This window comes from Tripterygium wilfordii, chromosome 5 (assembly GCF_013401445.1).
Source record: "Tripterygium wilfordii isolate XIE 37 chromosome 5, ASM1340144v1, whole genome shotgun sequence".
NCBI lineage: Eukaryota > Viridiplantae > Streptophyta > Magnoliopsida > Celastrales > Celastraceae > Tripterygium > Tripterygium wilfordii.
In genome coordinates this window covers 705238-725321 of record NC_052236.1, presented here as the reverse complement: position 1 = coordinate 725321, position 20084 = coordinate 705238, and the positions used below count along the sequence as shown (strand labels likewise).

Genomic DNA, 20084 nt, shown 5'->3' with positions numbered 1-20084 from the left:
TATCAATTAATGTCATCTTTTATCATTTTTCGAACGAAAAGCAGTTATGATAGGGATCCCGATATTCACCATTGAATTGTACGCACAACATTTCATCATGGTGGATATAATTCTTAATATATATATATAATATAATGACTTAATTTAGCCTTTCTTGTTTTGGAAAGAAATATTCTCCTAATTAGTAGGAGTACTTCAATTCAAGTAGCTTAAAAGGGAACATACGTGGTATTTGAAACTCCGCTCGTCTACCAACGTCCAACAAAACCCTCTCTAGCCCTTGGCGGCTGTGCTGCGAAGAGCTCTCGTTTCCCTCCCCTCCCTCCCTCCCTTCTCTAAAGCCCCCAAATTGATTTGGGGATCTTTTAGGGTTTTATCGCAAACACTCTCTTTTTTTCACCGTCTAAGAAAGATCTTTTTTGTTTCAACCTATCTTTCTTTGACCATGGCTACTGCTACTCCTTCCGCAGATCGTATCCTTTACTAAACTCCGTTTTTTTCTTTGTTTTAATTTCTTGGGTTTGTTTTTCTGATCTGTTGTTCATTTCCCGCTTGTATTTAGCTGGTGGTGGTAGATTTTGAATTTTGTTGTCTTTTCCCTTTTAGCTGAAGCATCTGACGGTGAGATTTATATGGGTGGTTGTTCTTGTGTCTTTTAATTAGTGTTTTGATTATTGTGATTGTTATACGGGGATTACTTGTTGAACCCGAATGAATTTATCTGGTTTGAGATTAACCAGCTGTAGATTCTTATCACTCTTGAAGAGATCTGGTTTTGAGAAGCTTTGACTTTGTTGGTTCTAATGATTTATTTTTCTTGATGGTTGATTGATATGGCTAAGCAAAAACCATTGGCTGATTGATTAAATTGGGAATTGAATAGTCACTTACTCCCATTCTTTTCAAATCCTTTTTCAGCTACTAGGGTTTTTGAAGTTTCAATTAACAAATGAACTCGGAGAGTAGGGTATATAGTTTGGATTGGAATATGGTAGAAGCCACTTGTGTACTAAAGTTTGTGATGCCTAATTAAGATGTAAAGAGATGTACTTCCTTTACTCATGCTTTCTCTAGAAACTGCAAATTTGCTGCAGAATTTGAACTTGGATTCTCAAACGAAGACTTCAGAAGTTTCTGATGCCACTAAGAAGGTACTTTGCACTTACTATTGATTTAAGAATGGACCTTCAAGTTGACGCCCAGATGCACTGGCATTAATGATAAATTGTTGTAAGTTGTGTTTCTGGTAAACAAATGAACTGAATTTAAAGGTTTATCTTTCCTTGTGTGCAGACCTCTGTTTACCAGTATGGCTCAGCCAATCTGGGGAATGTTACAAATGGTCAGCTCCATCAAGGTGTGGATCCAACTATGTGCTACACTCCTAATGGTTTTGCCCCTACTCCCTATTACTATGGAAGTAAGTTGTGAATTCGACTATTGCTTATGGGGTCAATAACTGTATTTGTTCTATTACATTCAAAAACTTCAAAGCTTGTATCAAACATAATGGTTGCTATATTTTTCTTGATTTTGAAGCTGAAATTTTTTTGTGCGCTGGTTTATATCTTTTGGTCTGTATTTTTAATTTCATGAGAAGATTGTTTGGCATTGACCCACATATCAATTATTGGCACAGGTAATGAGTGGGATGACTATTCGAGGTATGCGAATTCAGAGGGGATGCTTATGTCCTCTGTAAGTCTTTGCGCTTGCAGTTCAACGATTCCACTATATTCACTGCATGATTTTTTTGTCATTTTGTCTAGTCGTTCTTGTATGTCCTGATGGCTGTCATTTTTCCAGGCAGTTTATGGTGATGGTGCTCCTGTTATGTATCACAATGGCTATGCATATCCCACATATGGTCCATATTCTCCTGCAGCTACCCCAATTCCTACCATGGGGAATGATGGTCAGATATATGGGCCTCAGCACTATCAATATCCTTCTTATTTCCATGCAACTACAACCTCTGGTCCAATGATTTCTAGTTCAGTCGCCCCTCCACAGGATGCTTTCTCCACCTCCACTGTGGGTGATCAGAAGGCTTTGTCTTTGGAAACATCTAAAAGCAATTCTAACAGAACTGTGAATAATGGGGTTGCGAAGGCAAACAGTGGTCCTGTTCCATTTAAACCAACTCACAATAACTCATTGTTCACTCCAAGTAACGTCAATGGGGGTACTCCTGCTTCTGGCTTTGCCGGTCCAAGATTTGGTTTTGATGGGTCTCTCACCGGCTCCAGAGTTACTTCCTCATTCTCGAAATCAAAGAATAGCTCTTTCCAGAGAAAACAGAATTACTATCCGAATTCTCACTATGTGGTATGCAAAATTTAGAATACATTTTTATCTGTAACTTTTTTTTTTTCTTGTGAAGTGAAGATATGGTCTGTTCCTTTGAGATATAGATTACTGTTTTCCTGTGCAAAATTCTGATACTTTCCGGGTAATTGACATTGCTAAATTCTTCAATTGCCTAGCTGCGTTTCTCTTCAATAATCAGAATACAATATGATTGGTTACATCTAGTGCGCTTGACCTATAATCTCATCCAAGACCAAGATCCAACCATTAAAATTATGATGTTAAATGAACACTTAGTTTATCCTTTAGGTTGAGCCAGCCTGTATTTGGATGGCTTTTTCTTGAAAACTTCGTGAACAGTTTTCCATGCAGGAAGGTGATATGGTCATGATGCATATTCTTGTTTATTATCTTAGATGCTAATCCCTCTTTTTTTCCTTTTTTTTTCAGGGTTTTCACAACCCTAGTCCTGGCATGGGTTCTACTGATGGGTTTATGAATGGGATGCATCCAAATGGATTTTATGGTCATTATGGAGGTGCCTATAGATCTGGTATTGGCTATGGATCCACCGGTTATGGTTCAAGAGCAAATGGACGTGGGTGGCCTGCTGCTGATGGAAAGTACAGACCCAGGGGGCGGGGTTATGGCTACGGTGGTTATGGAAATGAAAATGTTGATGATTTGAACGAGCTGAATAGGGGACCTCGGTCAAAGGGACCTAAAAACCAGAGGGGTTTTGTGCCCAATACATGTGCAGATAATGTTCAGAATGGACCATCAGATGAAACAAGTGGGGAAGAGAAAGCCATGACCAGTGTGTGCCCAGGCTTGGAAGAGTTCAATAAAGCAGATCTCGCTGAGGATTATGCTGATGCAAAGTTCTTCATTATTAAGTCTTACAGTGAGGATGATATCCATAAGAGCATCAAGTACAATGTCTGGGCCAGCACACCGAATGGCAACAAGAAGCTTGAAGCATCATACCAAGAGGCTCAACAGTTATCTGGTGGCTGCCCTGTATTCCTCTTTTTTTCGGTGAGCATGAATATGCCATCAATTAATGTGGCGGTTCAATTTGACAGGTGTAGATGGTCTTTTAATGTTGTTGTTTTTATTGTTGTTTAGGTCAATACTAGTGGACAGTTCGTTGGCCTTGCAGAGATGGTGGGTCCAGTTGATTTTGACAAGACTCTGGGATATTGGCAACAAGACAAGTGGACTGGTTGTTTCCCGGTTAAGTGGCACATTGTTAAGGATGTGCCAAACAATTTACTCAAACATATTATCCTTGAGAACAACGAGAATAAACCAGTCACCAACAGCAGGGACACTCAAGAGGTAAGTACCAAATTGGTAGTGTCTCTCCCAACTAGTTTGTATGTTTTTCCCATCCTAAATGGAAATTCCACTTGCAGGTCAAGTTGGAGCACGGGCTTAAAATGATCAAGATATTCAAGGGTCATTCGAGTAAAACATCCATTTTGGATGATTTTGGGTTTTATGAGGCCCGGCAAAAGATAATTCAGGAAAAGAAGGAAAAGCAGCAGCAACTCCAGAAACTGGTAAGACATACTTTGCTTCGTAGATTCAAATAGTTTATTATTATTTGTTTATTTTTGTCCCTTTATTTTTTCGATTGATGATTAGTCCTGCACCTGTTGAGGTTTTCTCCTTCTTAGTGCTGTGAAATTTGAATTAGTTCTTCTTTCTATTTTACTTTTTGATGATGTAGGTGTGGGATGGAAAGCCCAAGGAAGAGAAGAAAGAAATTGCAAATGGATCGCAGCAGGTGTCATTGGAGGTTGCATCAGATTTAAGCAAGGAACCCACTTCAACACAGCTTCCTAACAGTGACCATCATGAAAATGGATTGGCTGCAAAAGGTGGTGATGTCGCCCAAGGTGGCAAATCGGTTGTGTCTGAGAAAATAGCTAATGGGTTGGCAAATGGTTGCTAAGCAAATCTGCTGACACAGTGGTAGTCTATGGTATGATTGGAGTTGATCTTTAAAGTTCTGCCATACAGGAGTAATAGGCTGCCACAGAGAAGATCTGTTTTGCTGCTTTACAAGTCTCAAATATTTGCAGAGGCAATGGATATTGCAAGATTCTTCAGTTGGTAGTTCATAGGGCTTTTCTAGAAAGTCTAGATCCTAATATTGAACCCATGTTTTTTTTTTCTCTGTTTTCATAGCAATTGGCTCCTTGTGAGATTTCATTCCTCATGAGAATAGGTTTAGGTTTGTCTGTCATGGTGTCTCTTTTTTTGGTTTTCTTTTGGTGGTTAGACTATTTCCTGCAGTGGAAATTTGGGATACTTGGTTGCAAGGCGGCTTTACTTGTAATAGTAAGAGGGCTGAAGCAAGGTGGGTAAGAATTATTAAGAAAATATAGTTGGAATGATATTTAACCTTTTGCTTTTGCGTTCATTTCTCTGTTTGCTATTGTCCTCAGTATCCTCTTGTGCTACAAGGGGACAATCATATGATGATGCCGATGTAAACATATGTGAAACAGTATGGGAAATTCAACGTGTGACCTTGACCTACAAATATGTGTTTGCCATCCATAACATCATGATTTTGATTGAGGATTTTTCATGACGTTCAGCATTATATTGAACAAAAAAGAATGAAACTTCTAGATTCATAGCAAGTGTTCATAACCAAACTAACTGCCTTCTGAATCAATGTAGCTTTTTGCTCCTCTCCTCTGTATAATTCTAAGCTTTGCCTTAACACAAGGATTGAGCAGCACACCCGTTGGTTTCAAGTTTCAACAGTGTAACACATAGATAAACATCTCCAATCACAACTTACAGTTTTAGCAAATATCAAAGAAAAACTTAACTAAAACATAAACTGAACTAGATTAGAAACAATAGGATATAGGTATCAGTACCACAAAACATGGTAGAAGCTGTAACAAAAGCGCAAATTCATGTCTATGATCAGACGAACACTACCAGTTATATAACCCCCTGGAATTACACAACAGCCACAAAACTACCTATTGTCTACCACCTTAGCAACTTTGACTGAGCAAATCAACACATATAACTAAAAACCACAACTATCCCCTCCCCATTTCAATACTCAAGCACGTTCACCCCTGATCCTCCTAGCAAGCTGGATGTCCTTGGGCATAATTGTAACACGCTTGGCATGAATGGCACAGAGGTTGGTGTCCTCAAATAAACCAACAAGGTATGCTTCCGCAGCCTCCTGCAAGGCCAGCACTGCATGGCTCTGGAAACGCAGATCAGTCTGCATCACAGTAGAAAAACCACACACATTATGACCATGGCCAGAGATCCAAAAACCCACAGCTTACAGAAGAACAATAATCACTCTTTAATTATATCTAACCTTAAAGTCCTGGGCAATTTCACGGACAAGCCTCTGGAAGGGGAGTTTCCTTATCAAGAGCTCAGTACTCTTCTGGTACTTGCGAATTTCACTGCATAATAATAAAGCATATACATCACATGACAAGCTTTGACATTACTAATCAATATGACTAGCAAATCCACAGGAAGGTAATCAGACTCACCGAAGAGCAACAGTACCAGGGCGGTATCGATGAGGTTTCTTCACTCCTCCAGTAGTTGGAGCAGACTTACGGGCAGCCTGATCAAATGTAAAATTCAAAATCAAATTAGAATTCACAAAAACCACAATTGTCATCAATCCTAGAAAGCAAGCCAAAGAGAAATAAGTGACCCACAGACCTTGGTAGCAAGTTGCTTCCTTGGAGCCTTCCCTCCAGTTGACTTACGAGCAGTCTGCTTAGTACGGGCCATCTGCACAAATAACACAACTTAGAAAACAAAGGGAGATGGGGGGAGGGAGAGGGAATCGTACAAAATTCAATCTTTCAAAGCCTAATTGTGCTCGGCTTTCTTCAAGGAAATTGCCGAATTTTCAAATCACAATTTCTTATGTCTTCGACATGTAAAATTTAAAGCCTATATCACGAAATACCATAAAAATCAGAGTTCTCCAGACTAAACCGGGTTGATATAAGGAAAAGCTAATAGAAGTAGAAGAGAATACATTCTATCCAAGAATTAAATACAGCGGAATACCGTTCTCCTAACTATAACCCTAAGACGCACGAAACATATTATGTACAGATCCAAGAACGCCAAGTCACGAATTCAGCACAAAACTATCATTCCAGGAAGAGATTCCGTAATTACAGACAATCTACAATGTTTCAAATCGAGAACCCTAGATATAATCAAAGAATAGCATCAATTTGGGAAAGAAGAGATAACAGGCAGAATCAAAACAACAAACAGACTCGAACCAAATTTCAATTCAAACACTAGCATAAAACCAAACAAACTCGCCAATCGAGCCCTAAACAGACATTCAAATTGAATTTAGAACCCTAATCGCTAGAGACGAAGGAGAGAAAACATACCCCTACTTTCTTCACAAATCTCTTGTCTCTCTCTCCAAGCCAACTGCAATAAAAGTTTGAATTGACGGGCGGTTAATGTCTATTTATAGGAAAAAGTAATGGGCCAGGTAGGGTGATCAGACGGTTGAAATTAACAATCCTTGTGCTTTCTCTGTACGAATCGGACGTCTATAACGGGGATAAGTTGTGTTTTTTTGACGGAACGGACGGGTACGATGTGAAGTTGGAGTGATTACCCGGATCGTTAAACTTCAATAATTGATTCTGATTGGTCAGAAAGAACTGATCCCACTCGAAGCAATGGCTAGCTGGGCCAAATTTACTGTCATTGGAAACTTGTGTGTTATGTTTGGTTGACGGAATTTGCCTCATTTCGATTAAATTAATTAACAACATTATTTGTATGTTCGAAATTTAGATTCAAATGCAAAAATCTTGTCAAATTTATAATCGGGTCATGAACACAAGAAATCTTGACTGATTTAAATTCGGACCCAAATTTCAAACTTATAATTGATGTATGTTCTCATGATTCAAACCATATAGAGATTAATTGATGACATATAGTGATTTTACAGAGTAAGTTGGTTTGAAACTTGAAATTATTTGATGTTATTGATTTATTGTAATTTTTACCTTCTCAACTTGAATGTTGTTTCATTATTAATTTATTTTGTATTTGGTACTGTATGACTATTTGTTTTGTATTTTATTTTAAAGTTTTATGAATTGTTTGTATTGATTGTAATTTTATTTTAAGGTAAAAAAATGTATGTAGGGTCATCCAATATTATATTATTGAAAAGGATGACATCTGAATAAATTCAATAAATTTGGATTTGATCAATTAACTAAGTCTGAATTAAAATACGGACGTATAAATATTTCGTAAAATCACGATGTTTTTTTTTACCTTCCTTATTTAATACTCATATTGAAGTCTAGTAGCACAAGTTTCTATAACCAGAAACTGAATGCTGGAGTCATGAACGAGCATGATGGGGTTTGGAGACCTAAAGTTTTCTCAAAAGCTTGGTATGGAGATGATGAAGAATTGTGATTTGCCTCCACCCCAGAAGGTTTTCTCTGGGTCTGATGAGACAGAGATATTGTCCATGAATAGGGTCTGTGGCATGATTGGAAGAGAAGACAATGGTGAGTATGAGAAGTTGGAGCTTGCGAAGGTCTTTAGACTGTCGCAGATGCGGGCAAGGGAGGCGGAGAAGAGAGCAGAGAGTTTGGCCAAGGAGAGGGATTCCATTGCTAATGTGTTAAATGTTAATGAAGGAGTCCTTGGATCTATTTGCTTATCGGCAATGGGTGAAGTTGCTTGAGGTTCAAGTTTTGATGTTACAACCACATCGACAACCATCGGAGAAGGAGATGATGGGTGGTTGCAGGTGGGGAAGGGTAGAAGAGGGTGATGATGATGGTGAGGGAGTTTCATGGATTGTGGCTTTGGCAATTTGTTTGTGGTTTGCTGGTGTGGGACTAGCATTTGGTTGCAGATATTGGCTTCAGTACTTGCTTATCTTCTAGGTTTTTTGCAGAAACATTCTGTAAATACAGCTACGCAGAGAATGAGAAGAAATTTGAAAACGCGGTGACTGATTAGAAACGAGTCATATCTTTGGATGGCTAAAATAAGTATTTATTCGTCCTGGCAATGTAGAGCAGTAGAACAGGGGAAACAAGGTAGAGAGAGAAGGGACTGGATATTTAAAACTGTACAAGGCACTTTTTACATGGCTATGTATAGCCTAAATACGAAGCTGGCTATATATTTACATGGATAATACGAGCGAGCCTTTACAGATAATAGCTAAAAACTAGACTTAAAACAGTTCGAAATTATATAAAAGTCATATGCACGGATCTCAAATGGCCATAGCAGTCCTCACTGCTATGATAATAATCTAGACAGACCCAGCAAATGTGCCTCCCACATAAACACTCTACGTGGTTGCACCCTTCTGTTTTCTCAATTGTATACCCACAAACAGGACAGCTCTTGACATTGTTTTTTCCCCTGCACCACTCCTTCAGCGACGAATCGGGATCTTCCTTGAACTCCCGGTACAGTTCACACGACACAGATGGATGACACTCCAAGTGACACCTAGTACAGGTCTCTGCATAACATGCCCCACAAACGAACGGCACACTACCCATTCCAGGTTCCGCCACTTGATAAACTGAGGTGCAGTCGGGCGATGGGCAAAACCTGTAAGCACCTCCGCTTGTTGCCACAAATGCCCCCAAAGAAGCTCTGAAAAGTTCCTCCAACTTCTCACTTGACAAGAGAGACTTCAAATCTGTTAGCAAAATAGGAATATTACAGTCCTCACAGGCACAGCATATGGGGAAACTATCCAAGTTTTTGAGGGCAGAATCTAACTGGTCCAACAAGCACTGTCGGCATGCTGAATGGCCACAACCTTCAAGCCTGTGACCATCCTCAACTTCGCATAAGCATATGGGGCAAGCATTTTCACCATCAAGGCTCCTATCCGAACCAACACTGGACTGTGCAATCTCATGTATTATTTCTTCCACTTTAGGCCTCAGCTCTCTCTCACCATGAAAGGAGATGACTTGGCGGTAGACGTTAAGGGTTAACTCAACCCCCGGTACCTTCTGTTCAAGTCCACGGAGGTCTGGACCAAACCTCTTAACCACTTCTTTCATCAGGTCAGGAGGCAGATTTCCACCTCGGAGACGGATTTCAAGTTGCTTGCTTTCATGGTGTGTAAGAAGGGATTGAATCAATTTCTCTTCGGCTTTGGCTACATTCTGTGAAGAACCAAAGACCCGTACATTAAGGCTACGTCTGTCAAACAAAATGCAGGTTCCAGTCTCACGCTGCAACAGTTTCATAAGATTGAAACCATCTCGGGAGAACAAATGCTGTATAAGGGAAGGACTAAGGCTAGCATCATTGATGATCTTCCCCCTCATAAGCTCTTCCAAAGGCCGTCTTAGCTCTGCCACAGTTCTTGTAGCATTAGCTGATATTCTCACTCGGTATGAACCACTTTCGGTCTTCTCCAGGAAGTATTCTGCACCTGCAAATGATGATTAAAAATCAGTCAGCCCTAAGCAGTATGAAACTTCAGAAGAAGATTTTAGGGGATGGGGGGAACATACGATTATGCTGCTTGATGAGTACGGAAATTCAAAATAATGGGACTTATATAGCCACATGACAACAAACAAGCAATATGTACTTCATCGGATAAGAGCCACAAAGAAATGGAAGCCTGCTCTCATTTAATGTTCAAAGCATTAGTAAACATGATGATAATATATGGCCAAAGCAATGCATTGGCGCTTACACAGTAGTCCAGAGAATCAATGATTATAGCCATCATGAAGCCACAACAGTCCTCAAACAAATGCAAGAGGCAAACCCCAAAATGACCACCTCATTAAGACCTTTTCCAACAGTTTTACCCACTGTGCAAAATACTTGCCCGGTTGCCCCTCAACAACGAAAAAATTGACAATATTATATATTTATATTATCAGTTATTAACTCAATACTATAGCAGGCCCCAAAATAATATAAATTTCTTTCCCAGCATGCCTCTCAAGTGGAGAGATATTTCTAGAGGAGCTCTCAGCATTTAACTTCATGTCCCTCCAAACTTATTTAAAGAACCCTATACTAAACCTTGACTTGCCAACCCTCCATGTTGACCATAACATTGAAGAGTAGGTTTCATCCACACAGGTAACAACGATTTCCAGTTCCTGATCCATAAAATGAGTTGCTAAATTAATTACTCGAGCATTCTTATTCATCCAATCCTCATCACTTCTTTTCCATCTCCAGAAGGACAAGGAATTACATCATTAAAAGATCCTGGCAGCACCCTCTATCATCTATGATCCAACAGAAAGTAAATAACGGATGCTTATCCTCCCTTCGTGCTTCCTCTCACAAATTTCTTCACCTTAGCATTTCTCTATCTTCAAATGGAAATAGGAGCCTGGCCTAGTCCATAAATGAAAGAAAGCTAGACCTTTTGAACCCGAAAAGCTTTAAAATCTCTAAATCGCTTGAAGATAAAGGATCCATTCTTCTTGGCCCACCAAACACAAAATGAAGAATGATTTGAATTTCAAATTATCCTACTGCCTCTGACATGTAAAGTTTCACATTCCAACAAATAGTTTCATAAAAACAAAACAAGTCATGCATCAAAATCAAATATAATTAACATGTGCATTAAAACCTAACATACTTCTACAGGTTCTCGCATGTATCAGTATAAGTTCAATATTATAATGTACTTGTTCAATTTAAATTTATAAAGATATAAATAAACTTCTACTATTTAAAATACTAATTATAATGTTGGCGTCAAGCCGTCAACGATATCATATATAAATTTCTGCAAAGTGCAGATCTAACTAATCATCATATGTTTGCCCAGAAACCCCTTTGTGCGTAAGAAATCATAAAAAAAGGGATATTGAATATAAGCATGTGCCAGACCAAGTAACTCCCCCACCATTTTATAAGCATTATGTCCACTTATTCGTGAAGGAGTATAAAAAGGACAGTCATGCACATTGATCAGAAACTTGGTAGGCATGAGGTATTCTACCATACTTATTACTCTATCTCGCTGATATTGCCCAAATAACAATAATACAGTAAGAACTTACTTTCCATGTAAGAACCTGTCATCAGGGTGAATAAAATAGCCAGCGTAAAACTGTACTAATTTATGCCACATTCATGACTCATGTAAAAACTAAAAAGTACATAAGAAATAACTGGAACCATTAATCTTATCAAAAACATGAATATATATACGTATATGTATGTTTTTGATCAAAAAATATATATGTATATGTAAGTATATATTAATTTAGAATAGCTAAAAAACCACAAACAATGTAAATCTATAATACCACAAGCAAGAGATGTACAAAAGTTACAGCAGATAATAAAAACTAACACAAAACCCAGAAGTAGAAAGATAAAGAGGGAGGATCAAAGCAATCATGATGCCAATAAGTACCTTTTACATAGTTGAAGCTTGCAAGTACTGTGTCCAGTTGCTTCTTGATTACAGAATACACATATGCAGGACAAGATATAGAGCTGTAAAACAACTGTTGGCACTTCAGTTTCTGCCAAGAATGACACCCAGGCAATACCTTCCCTTCCAAGTGCTCCAAAGCTTTTGCTGCCTCTAAATGCAATCTTCCATCAAAGACCATCAATGCTTTCATAAAAGCATCCTTTGGTTCAGGAGGAAAGACCTGAACTCTGCAACAGCTAGAATAGAGATTCCTTTTAGGCATGAAAGAGGATATTTCTCTCATGAGAGCTTCCTCACATGTGCTGTGCAGTGGATTTTCTACAGCATCCCCTCTCACTAGAAAAAAACCCAGGATTCGCCTATGAGTAGCAGTCCTCAATACACCTAAGATGTCAGCTTCAGAAAGTTCTTTATCAATTCCATAAATTACAACACAGTCATCATTTCTCTTGCTAACTTCACACCGAACATAGTTGCCTCCCATCACTACGTTAGCAAAATCATCAAGCATATAACCGATGTCATTCAAGTGACATTTAAGAACTCCAAATCCCTTACTGCGCTTACGAGGCCAATATATTTTTGCTTTAATAGCAGGGAATGCAGCCATTCTATGGTTACCTCCAGAACTTGTTGGGGCTGGAAGTACCTTAAGTGTGGAGCCACTAAACTCAACTCCATTCAGCTCAGTGGCTTTTCCAGCAGTATCAGGAGACAAAAAAGTTATCCTACCCCACTTTTCCTTTTCGTCACCCTCCTGTCCAATGCCTGAGGTCTTGTGGACAGAACAAACTCTACCGGATGTATGTTTCTCAAAGAAAAGTAAAAGCACTTTTTCATCAATCATATTTGCACTTGGATGAAATACATCAACAGTCAAAGCACTCTTCCCAAGCTCCAAGTGCTTGATCTCACCCCCAGCTCCAAAGAGAGCCACAGGAGAAAAACCATGCCCATCATATAAATATTTCTCCATGCATTCATTACTCAACCACCTCTTCTCACATTCCAAGACCTCAACCACAATAACAGTAACCTTCTCCATGCTTTCTTTGGAGGCAAATAACTGGATTTCATTCTGATCAAAATTGATTTCAATACAAATTCGTTCATCCATACAGGCAGCCCGAATACGAGACCTGAGAGAAAGCAGGTTATTGTTCGACTTGCCACAGAACTTTTTTAGGAGGGTAGCACCAAAACCAGTCAATACCTTTACTTCCAACTTCCGCCCTTCCATCTTACAGACATCGAACAGTGGAGGAGGGTGCAGGGTTGAGAAATATTCAAAGTCAAAAGCAGTTACACAGACCAAATATTGACCGGATGTTGATAAGACTTCACCAAATACAACCCAAGTTGGCTTCTGACCAAAAATTCGCAAGGAACATGAAGGATGGAGATGCACATGTTGTCCATTCAATGCCACTTCATAACCAAGTTGATCAGATCCAGAATAGAAAGCTACATTTTCTGCAAGGGCGGAGAGTATAACCTTTTTTAAGCACTCATCATGCTCAGAAGACTTGTTAGGATTCCAACGCCAGTATGTCGGAACAATAAAATCAAGTTCTCTCTCAAGGCAATATTCCAGTTCTTTAGCGGTGTCTTGGCACCTCCGCATGGACTTTGCATTAATGCTGTTATCCCAACACCAAATATTTCTTCTTTCTGGCGCCACAGCCTCCCATTCCTTATATACAGAAAGCAGAGTGAAAAGGTCACCACTTGGATGGCAAAATTGCACCTTAAGTCCATCCGCTCTTAGCTTATCCTCGTCATTACCAACTCTACAGAATATACTACTGGAATTTGCCATGACAGCAGCAAGAATGAGACCTTCTTTAGCCAAGCGATGCCAAGCACAACTAAGTATTAATCTACCAAGACGAGGCTCAATGCCCAATTTAACCATGTATCGGCCGTCCTCTGTTAATTCAAAGACACCATTGTTCAGTGCAATGGCTCCCAACTGAACAAGATTCTTAATTGCCATATCAATGGCTTTGGTACTAGGCGCATCAACAAAATCAAATTCCTGTACATTCTTAATACCCAAGGCCATGATTCTCAGAACAGCAACACCAAGATGAACACGGCGAATTTCAGGTTCCTGATTGGATGGCATTGACTCAAAATCACACTTTCTATACAGCCTATAACATCTCCCAGGTTCTGTCCTCCCAGCACGACCAGCTCTTTGTTCAGCAGAACTCTGACTGATCCAGCAAACTCTTAGAGTATTCATGCCAGTGTTAGGGTCAAACTTGCTTTCTTTAACCATGCCAGAATCAATTACATATTTGACCCCCGGAATCGTAATGGAAGTCTCAGCAAGATTAGTAGCAAAAATAACTTTCCTTTTCCCACGGAATTTCTGGAAAACTTGGAATTGCTCTTCAGAAGAAAGTTTCCCATGCAACGGTAACGCAACTGCAGAGGGGGCTTCAAATTTTTCACAAGCCCATTCAACTTCTGCTTGAGAAGTCAAAAAGGCCAGAATAGTCCCTTCTTTCTCAGTTTTGTGGATCTCTTTAGCCATGTTCACAACATCAACAACATATGAAGAAACAATCTTTGAAGAAGAAGATTCCTCGATGGCACAAGGGACATATCTAACATCCACCGGAAAGTTTCTCCCAACCACGTAAAAAATTTCACAACCAAAAAAGTAGTTTGCTAGCTGGTTTGCATTAGCTGTTGCAGACATTATTACAAGTCTTAGATTGGGTTTATGGAAAAGTAAATCCCTAACCAATGCCATTACCAGATCAGTGTTCAAGCTTCTTTCATGTGCCTCATCAATAATTATGCATGAAATCCCAGATAAGTCTCTATTATTCATGTAGTGCTGCAACAAGCAGTGGTCTGTCATATAAATTACCTTGGAGTCAAACTGCTGAGTAGATGAAAAGGTTGGATAACACATCACTGAATTATCCTTGTAACATCCACTGCTTTCTTCTCTGACCCTTTGTGTCAGTGAGGTGGCTGCAATTTTGCGGGGCTGAGTGCAGACAATGGACTCCTCAGCAGCTACACCCGAGTCAACGAGGAATTGAACTAATTGCGTACTCTTTCCTGAACCAGTTTCTCCAATCAATACCAGTGTCTGTGCAAACAACAGTTAAGAAGAAAATCAAACTCACATCCAAGTTCTGCAATGTGCTCGAGTGAAGAGTCAAATAGGTTTGACGACAGAGTGGAAAACAATGTAAATGAGCTGGAAACAGAAACAATATAGCATTATTAACATTGACAAAGTACTTATTATATTCAGCCCCTTCCCGCTCTTTGCTTTTTCTATAAGAGAAGAAAAAAAAGGAGCATGGGCATAAGTATGCAGTTATTTTACATGCCTTGAGATATGTTTTAGTAATAATATAAAGGTTTTATTAGGAAAAAAACTAGTTTTGCATGAAGCACGACGAAAATCTGTCACAAGCATAATGAACACCCCTAGACAATCACAATTAAAAATGAGTGTGGCCCACCATACAGAAAATCTTAGTATGAACATTTAATTAATGTGATGACATTCTATTTAATGAAATGACAAAACTGTGGGTGCACAGTGGATAAAAATTCAATATAGAATCCCATTGCAAGAGGTGCTACTCAGAAAGAGTATGCACAGACTATATAACAAGCATAGTTCCAAATCCTTTTTCCTTCTCTCTTCTTTTTTCCCCTCATTTTGCTTCAGTGTCATTTGTGATAGCGAACTGAATTCCCTATGGCATAAAGAATAGAAAATCGAGACTAGAGGGCCTCTTTTTACAGGCAAAACAACCTCAGCCATTGGAAGCAGCTGCTCTACATAAAAGCACCTCAATCATTTTGACAGCCACCATACGACTGGCGCACATAAAACAGTTGAAGCACAAGGAGATAAGGAAAGCCCCTAAAAACAAACACGCGCAGAAATTTACTCGACAACAAAGCTACCATAAACATTTTCAAATTATGTTATTTTAAAATTGAGAATCAATTGATTAAACTAGAAAATTGGAACACGAAATTTAATAATGAACGACTACTCGACTAGCCTGAACACCAAATTTGCCAAGTTGAAAATTTTTGAGAACTTTCACCCAAAAACTTATAACGAATTACTGATCAGAAAAAATGTGTGTGAACAAGAGAAGTTCTATCACTGAGTTTTAACAATGCTGCTATACTACAACCAGCTTAAGACAGAAAATATCAAAATTATAACAATATCATTCTACTTATATAAGTAATACCTTTTGTAGAACATATAGAGACCGAGATAGTCTCTCCACAATGCAGAGTAATATTGCACAACTATGCACTTCCCTGATTCTGACACTATTATGGAAAAATATGCACTGAGTTTGACTAATTTATTGGACCAACCCACCCTGTGTTTGACCTTTCATATTCACAGCAAGTGCTTCGATCCCTGATGAATGCACAAATCTCTTTCTGTTTCTACTAGATTCCACCCAAGCGTTCTTCTTTCTACATTTATTTCCTTCATTGATTTTCAAGGGAATGTGTATGGTCATATCACCGAAACACCATATCTAGAAAATATGATACCGCTAACATAGCATCAACAGAAAAAATAAAAGAAAAACAATATGATGAATAGCTTATAAATATTTTTAAGGCAACTTCATCAAGCCATGAAACTTGTAAAAAACCTCACAAAAATTTTTTTTGTCGATGAACCACCCATGACATGGCCACGTTGGACCACGAACCTACATGATAAATTCAGGAAATGTGAGTCTCCCATCCCACATGCACTAGACAATTACATGGTCTTGGCCCATTGGTTGGCGGCACCACCAAAATCAGCTACAAACATATGCCTCAGCCCATAACCATTTCTTTGACAACTGTTTTACCCTGATGAATCAATCAGCTACTTGATTCATGAAAATCTTGAAGAGAAATTAATCTAGGTAAATATATGGACACTCTTAATAGACACTTATTAGGGTCTAGATGTTAGTTCAAACAGTAGTAAAGTTCCAAAAACTATGATGCAAACGTAAATTTGAGCAAGGGGCAAAATTATTAATTCAGACTACGACTCTGTATAAATGTGGAAAGAAGTAATAAAAAATTTCAAAATTACAAGTCATAAACTACAGCAGAATCTGACATGATAGCAGTGACAAGACAGTATCTTAAATAATTTTTCACCCAATATCGCGTGCAGCTAAATTAGGCAGAGAAAAAAATGTATTACATTCAAGTAATGCCAATGCCAGATAACAACGAGTTCAGTGTCCAAAATACTTCCGTGATGCAAATGAAATAAGAATGAAGCCCAAGTCGCGAGATAATATGCAATTAAGAGATGTGGCTTTTGGTTTACAAGCCGTCGAGCACGAAAGATAAGGGAATCACTCTTAAGAACAGAAAAGAAAAATTGTAAGTAAAAGCATAAAGATTACAACATGCAAATTGTAGCAGTAAGCAACAATAAGTAAAAGCTGCGTACCTGTTTTTCATAGATCCTATAGAGAATTTGCTGCCGGTAAGCATAAATTGGTAAACCATCCTCCAGCCTCCTACACTCTCTTGCAGTTAACTGATAAATCCGCTCCCAATCATATTCCCCTTTTAACTTGAGCACCCGCACACCTTTAACGCTGCCCATGTCAACACCCGCACAGTCCTCTTCTCCAAGATAATACAACAAACACCTCATAGCTTCCTTAAACTCCTTCACTCTCTTCCCCATTAAGTCCCTCTCTGCAGATAAACCCTTCCTCTTTTGAACCAAATCATTGCATATCCAAATTTTGTTTCTTTCCTTGAGCTGAGCGGAAACCCCAGCTATCTCATCCGATTTCAGCTGAATTTTCGCTTGACACCTCTTAACTATCTCTCCATCCATTATGCCCTTAACATGCTCAACAAATAAGGCTCTGAGCCTATTTTTTAGCTCATCGGGGTCAATCGCCCTTGACACAAGCCTTGGGGCAAGGTCATGGTCACCGCTCAGTCGGAGCTCCCAGAATTTGGTCAATGAAGAGAGTGCCTCGGCCCACTGCTGGAAATAAAGCGTGGCGGAACCAGAGCCAGAGGAGGAAAAAACAACTCTCACATGGTCGGACTGGCATTGTGAAAAGAGCGCGTCTACGTCCTTCTTTACGGACCTGCTCGATTCGCCCGTACTGGCACGAAGTTGGACGACGCACTCCGGGCAGACGTTGGGGGCCACCGAACGGAACTGTTGACCGTAGCGGTTATTCTGGTTTTGAGGTCGGTTTTGGTGGTAAAGTTGGTGAGGATAGAACGATGGTGGTGTTGAGGGACGAACGGAACGGGACTGAAACGGCGGAAAGCGAGGATCATAACCCGGCGACGGTGACCGGCGGGCGCCGGTTGATTGCTTCATGGCATAGAGAGAGAAAACAGAGAAACCCTAGAGAGGGAAGGGAAGTGTCTCAGTGAGCGGATGAGTGGTCTCGTCAGAGAGAGCGACGAAAGTAGTTGAAACGCGACAATAGAGAGAAACCGGATAGTTCAGTGACCGGTCAGAAAAGTTCGCCGAAGTTTTTCTCAGCGAGCGATTCACCGGTTGCAGAGGGTTTCTCTTATATTGGAAGACTTAAGGACTTGAGGGGCCGGGAGGGGTGGGGGCAAGGTAAAATTACTTTACTAGACATTTTAAGGGCATTAGGAATGTTTTTCTTTCTATAAATATTTGTTTCTATAAGAATAGAATTTTGAAAAAATTGGACCATATTTGTAAATACTTTTTAGGAATATATATCTACACTATTTTTATAGCAAAAAGAAATAGCTTAGTTTTACAAATTGTTATTGACATGATAATGATCTAACTCTTCTTGAATGTCATCAAAAAATTTTGATTAAAATTTGTCCACCCCAATTGATTAAAAATAGCAAGATCATGTATTCTAGAACAAGTATCTATTAATAACAACTAATTAGAAAGAACACGACTAAGATTATTGCTTCCTTATTTAGACAAAAATCGATGCATTGATCGAAGGAAAGTTTTGGAGAAGGTTAAAATCGGTACGACACATCAAATATTAGGCATGGACCGAGAAAGATTAATCGAGAATTATCATAATAAACGGGTGCTAGTTATAGATTGCTTGGCATGACTCATTGGTGGCCGTGCAAACTAATTGCTTTAATAGCACTTGTAATGGTGTAAGTGCTAATGTTCGCAATAAAATTAATTATGGGTCTCACATTTATTACACAAAAATTCAAATCAAACACGTATTTTAATACAACACGTCAACAAAACGCATATTTCAATATCGTCATATCAGTAAAACACAAATTTCTATACATTTTTTCTTCCCACCCGACATGGAGGTCAACAACATTCCATTCCTCCATATTATCCACAACAAAACTACACCAAAACACAAAATACCAATACATCCACATTAGCAAAACACTTCTCCCAATACAATCACATCAATAAAAGACAACATCTTTGTTGGCCTAATAACACTTTACCATTGTAAGTGACCTGAAAGAAGACGAAGATTTTCATAAAGTATTAAACCATTCTCTATCATTCACAATTAAATATTCTCTCGTATTAACTTGACTATTATTGAAGTATTTGGAGTTAATTGACTGGTCCACCATACACTTTTGGTCATTCAACTCTAAATTTGATTACTTTAGTACCTCAACTTTAATAATAACAAAGGCCCTAGTGAAAACGTGATCAAGGCGCTACTGCTATGATTGTTATTACATATGTAATTTAGGCAAGCTAATAAATAAATAAATAAACACGTCATCACATCTATTGTACTCTTAACTAGAAGAGGAACTATTTTTGGAAGTAAAACCATCATCTTATAACATTTAAATAAGATAAATAAATATATATTTGCAAAGCCCAAAAGTGGTAATTCCATAAAGAGACAAAAATAATATTGGTTGGTATAATTAACATTTCTTAGAAATTATTTTCCATTATTAGGGTATTAGTAGAAAAGGAATAAATTGTATATGGTTGAAACTTACTTTTCTACAAATAACTTTCTATTTGTGATTTGATATTTTAGTGAACCTCGCCAACTAAGAAGTAAGAAGAACCTTAAATTGGTAATTCCATATCCAATGGAATAGTAACATTCAAAACAAGTAATTAGATTAAACACATTCGGCCTGTATCACCCTAGTGATCAGGGTTCGAATCCCTACTCCCGTTAAATTAATTAGATTTTACCATAATATTTTGTTATTAAAAATGTGGTATTTTGGTAATTTTAGGAGTCTTATCCTTAAAGGATCTTTTGCT

At 38.7% G+C, this 20084-nt stretch overlaps 3 protein-coding genes across 4 annotated transcripts; 1 reads left to right on the top strand and 2 right to left on the bottom strand.

Moving 5' to 3' along the window:
• The first annotated feature begins 285 nt into the window (after nt 1-285).
• LOC119998501 (YTH domain-containing protein ECT4-like) lies at nt 286-4741 on the top strand. 2 transcript variants are annotated; one of them, XM_038845854.1, is made up of 9 exons: nt 286-473; nt 1075-1151; nt 1294-1357; nt 1640-1698; nt 1807-2328; nt 2761-3348; nt 3439-3651; nt 3729-3875; nt 4046-4741. In XM_038845854.1, exons 1-9 carry the CDS (start codon nt 446-448, stop codon nt 4268-4270), a joined length of 1923 nt encoding a protein of 640 aa, XP_038701782.1. In that variant the 5' UTR covers nt 286-445; the 3' UTR covers nt 4271-4741. The 2 variants fall into 2 exon arrangements, with proteins under 2 accessions (XP_038701782.1, XP_038701781.1); XM_038845853.1 differs by having other exon boundaries at nt 1294-1420.
• Nucleotides 4742-5157: 416 nt separating this feature from the next.
• LOC119998502 (histone H3.3) lies at nt 5158-6829 on the bottom strand. Its single transcript, XM_038845855.1, has 5 exons — nt 6741-6829; nt 6043-6114; nt 5865-5941; nt 5681-5771; nt 5158-5578 (listed from the first exon to the last, which is right to left on the bottom strand). Exons 2-5 carry the CDS (start codon nt 6112-6114, stop codon nt 5408-5410), a joined length of 411 nt encoding a protein of 136 aa, XP_038701783.1. The 5' UTR covers nt 6741-6829; the 3' UTR covers nt 5158-5407.
• Nucleotides 6830-8436: 1607 nt separating this feature from the next.
• On the bottom strand, nt 8437-18374 carry LOC119998503 (ATP-dependent RNA helicase DEAH11, chloroplastic-like). The gene is made up of 3 exons (XM_038845856.1): nt 17277-18374; nt 11774-14909; nt 8437-9805 (listed from the first exon to the last, which is right to left on the bottom strand). Exons 1-3 carry the CDS (start codon nt 18177-18179, stop codon nt 8592-8594), a joined length of 5253 nt encoding a protein of 1750 aa, XP_038701784.1. The 5' UTR covers nt 18180-18374; the 3' UTR covers nt 8437-8591.
• Nucleotides 18375-20084: the final 1710 nt, after the last annotated feature.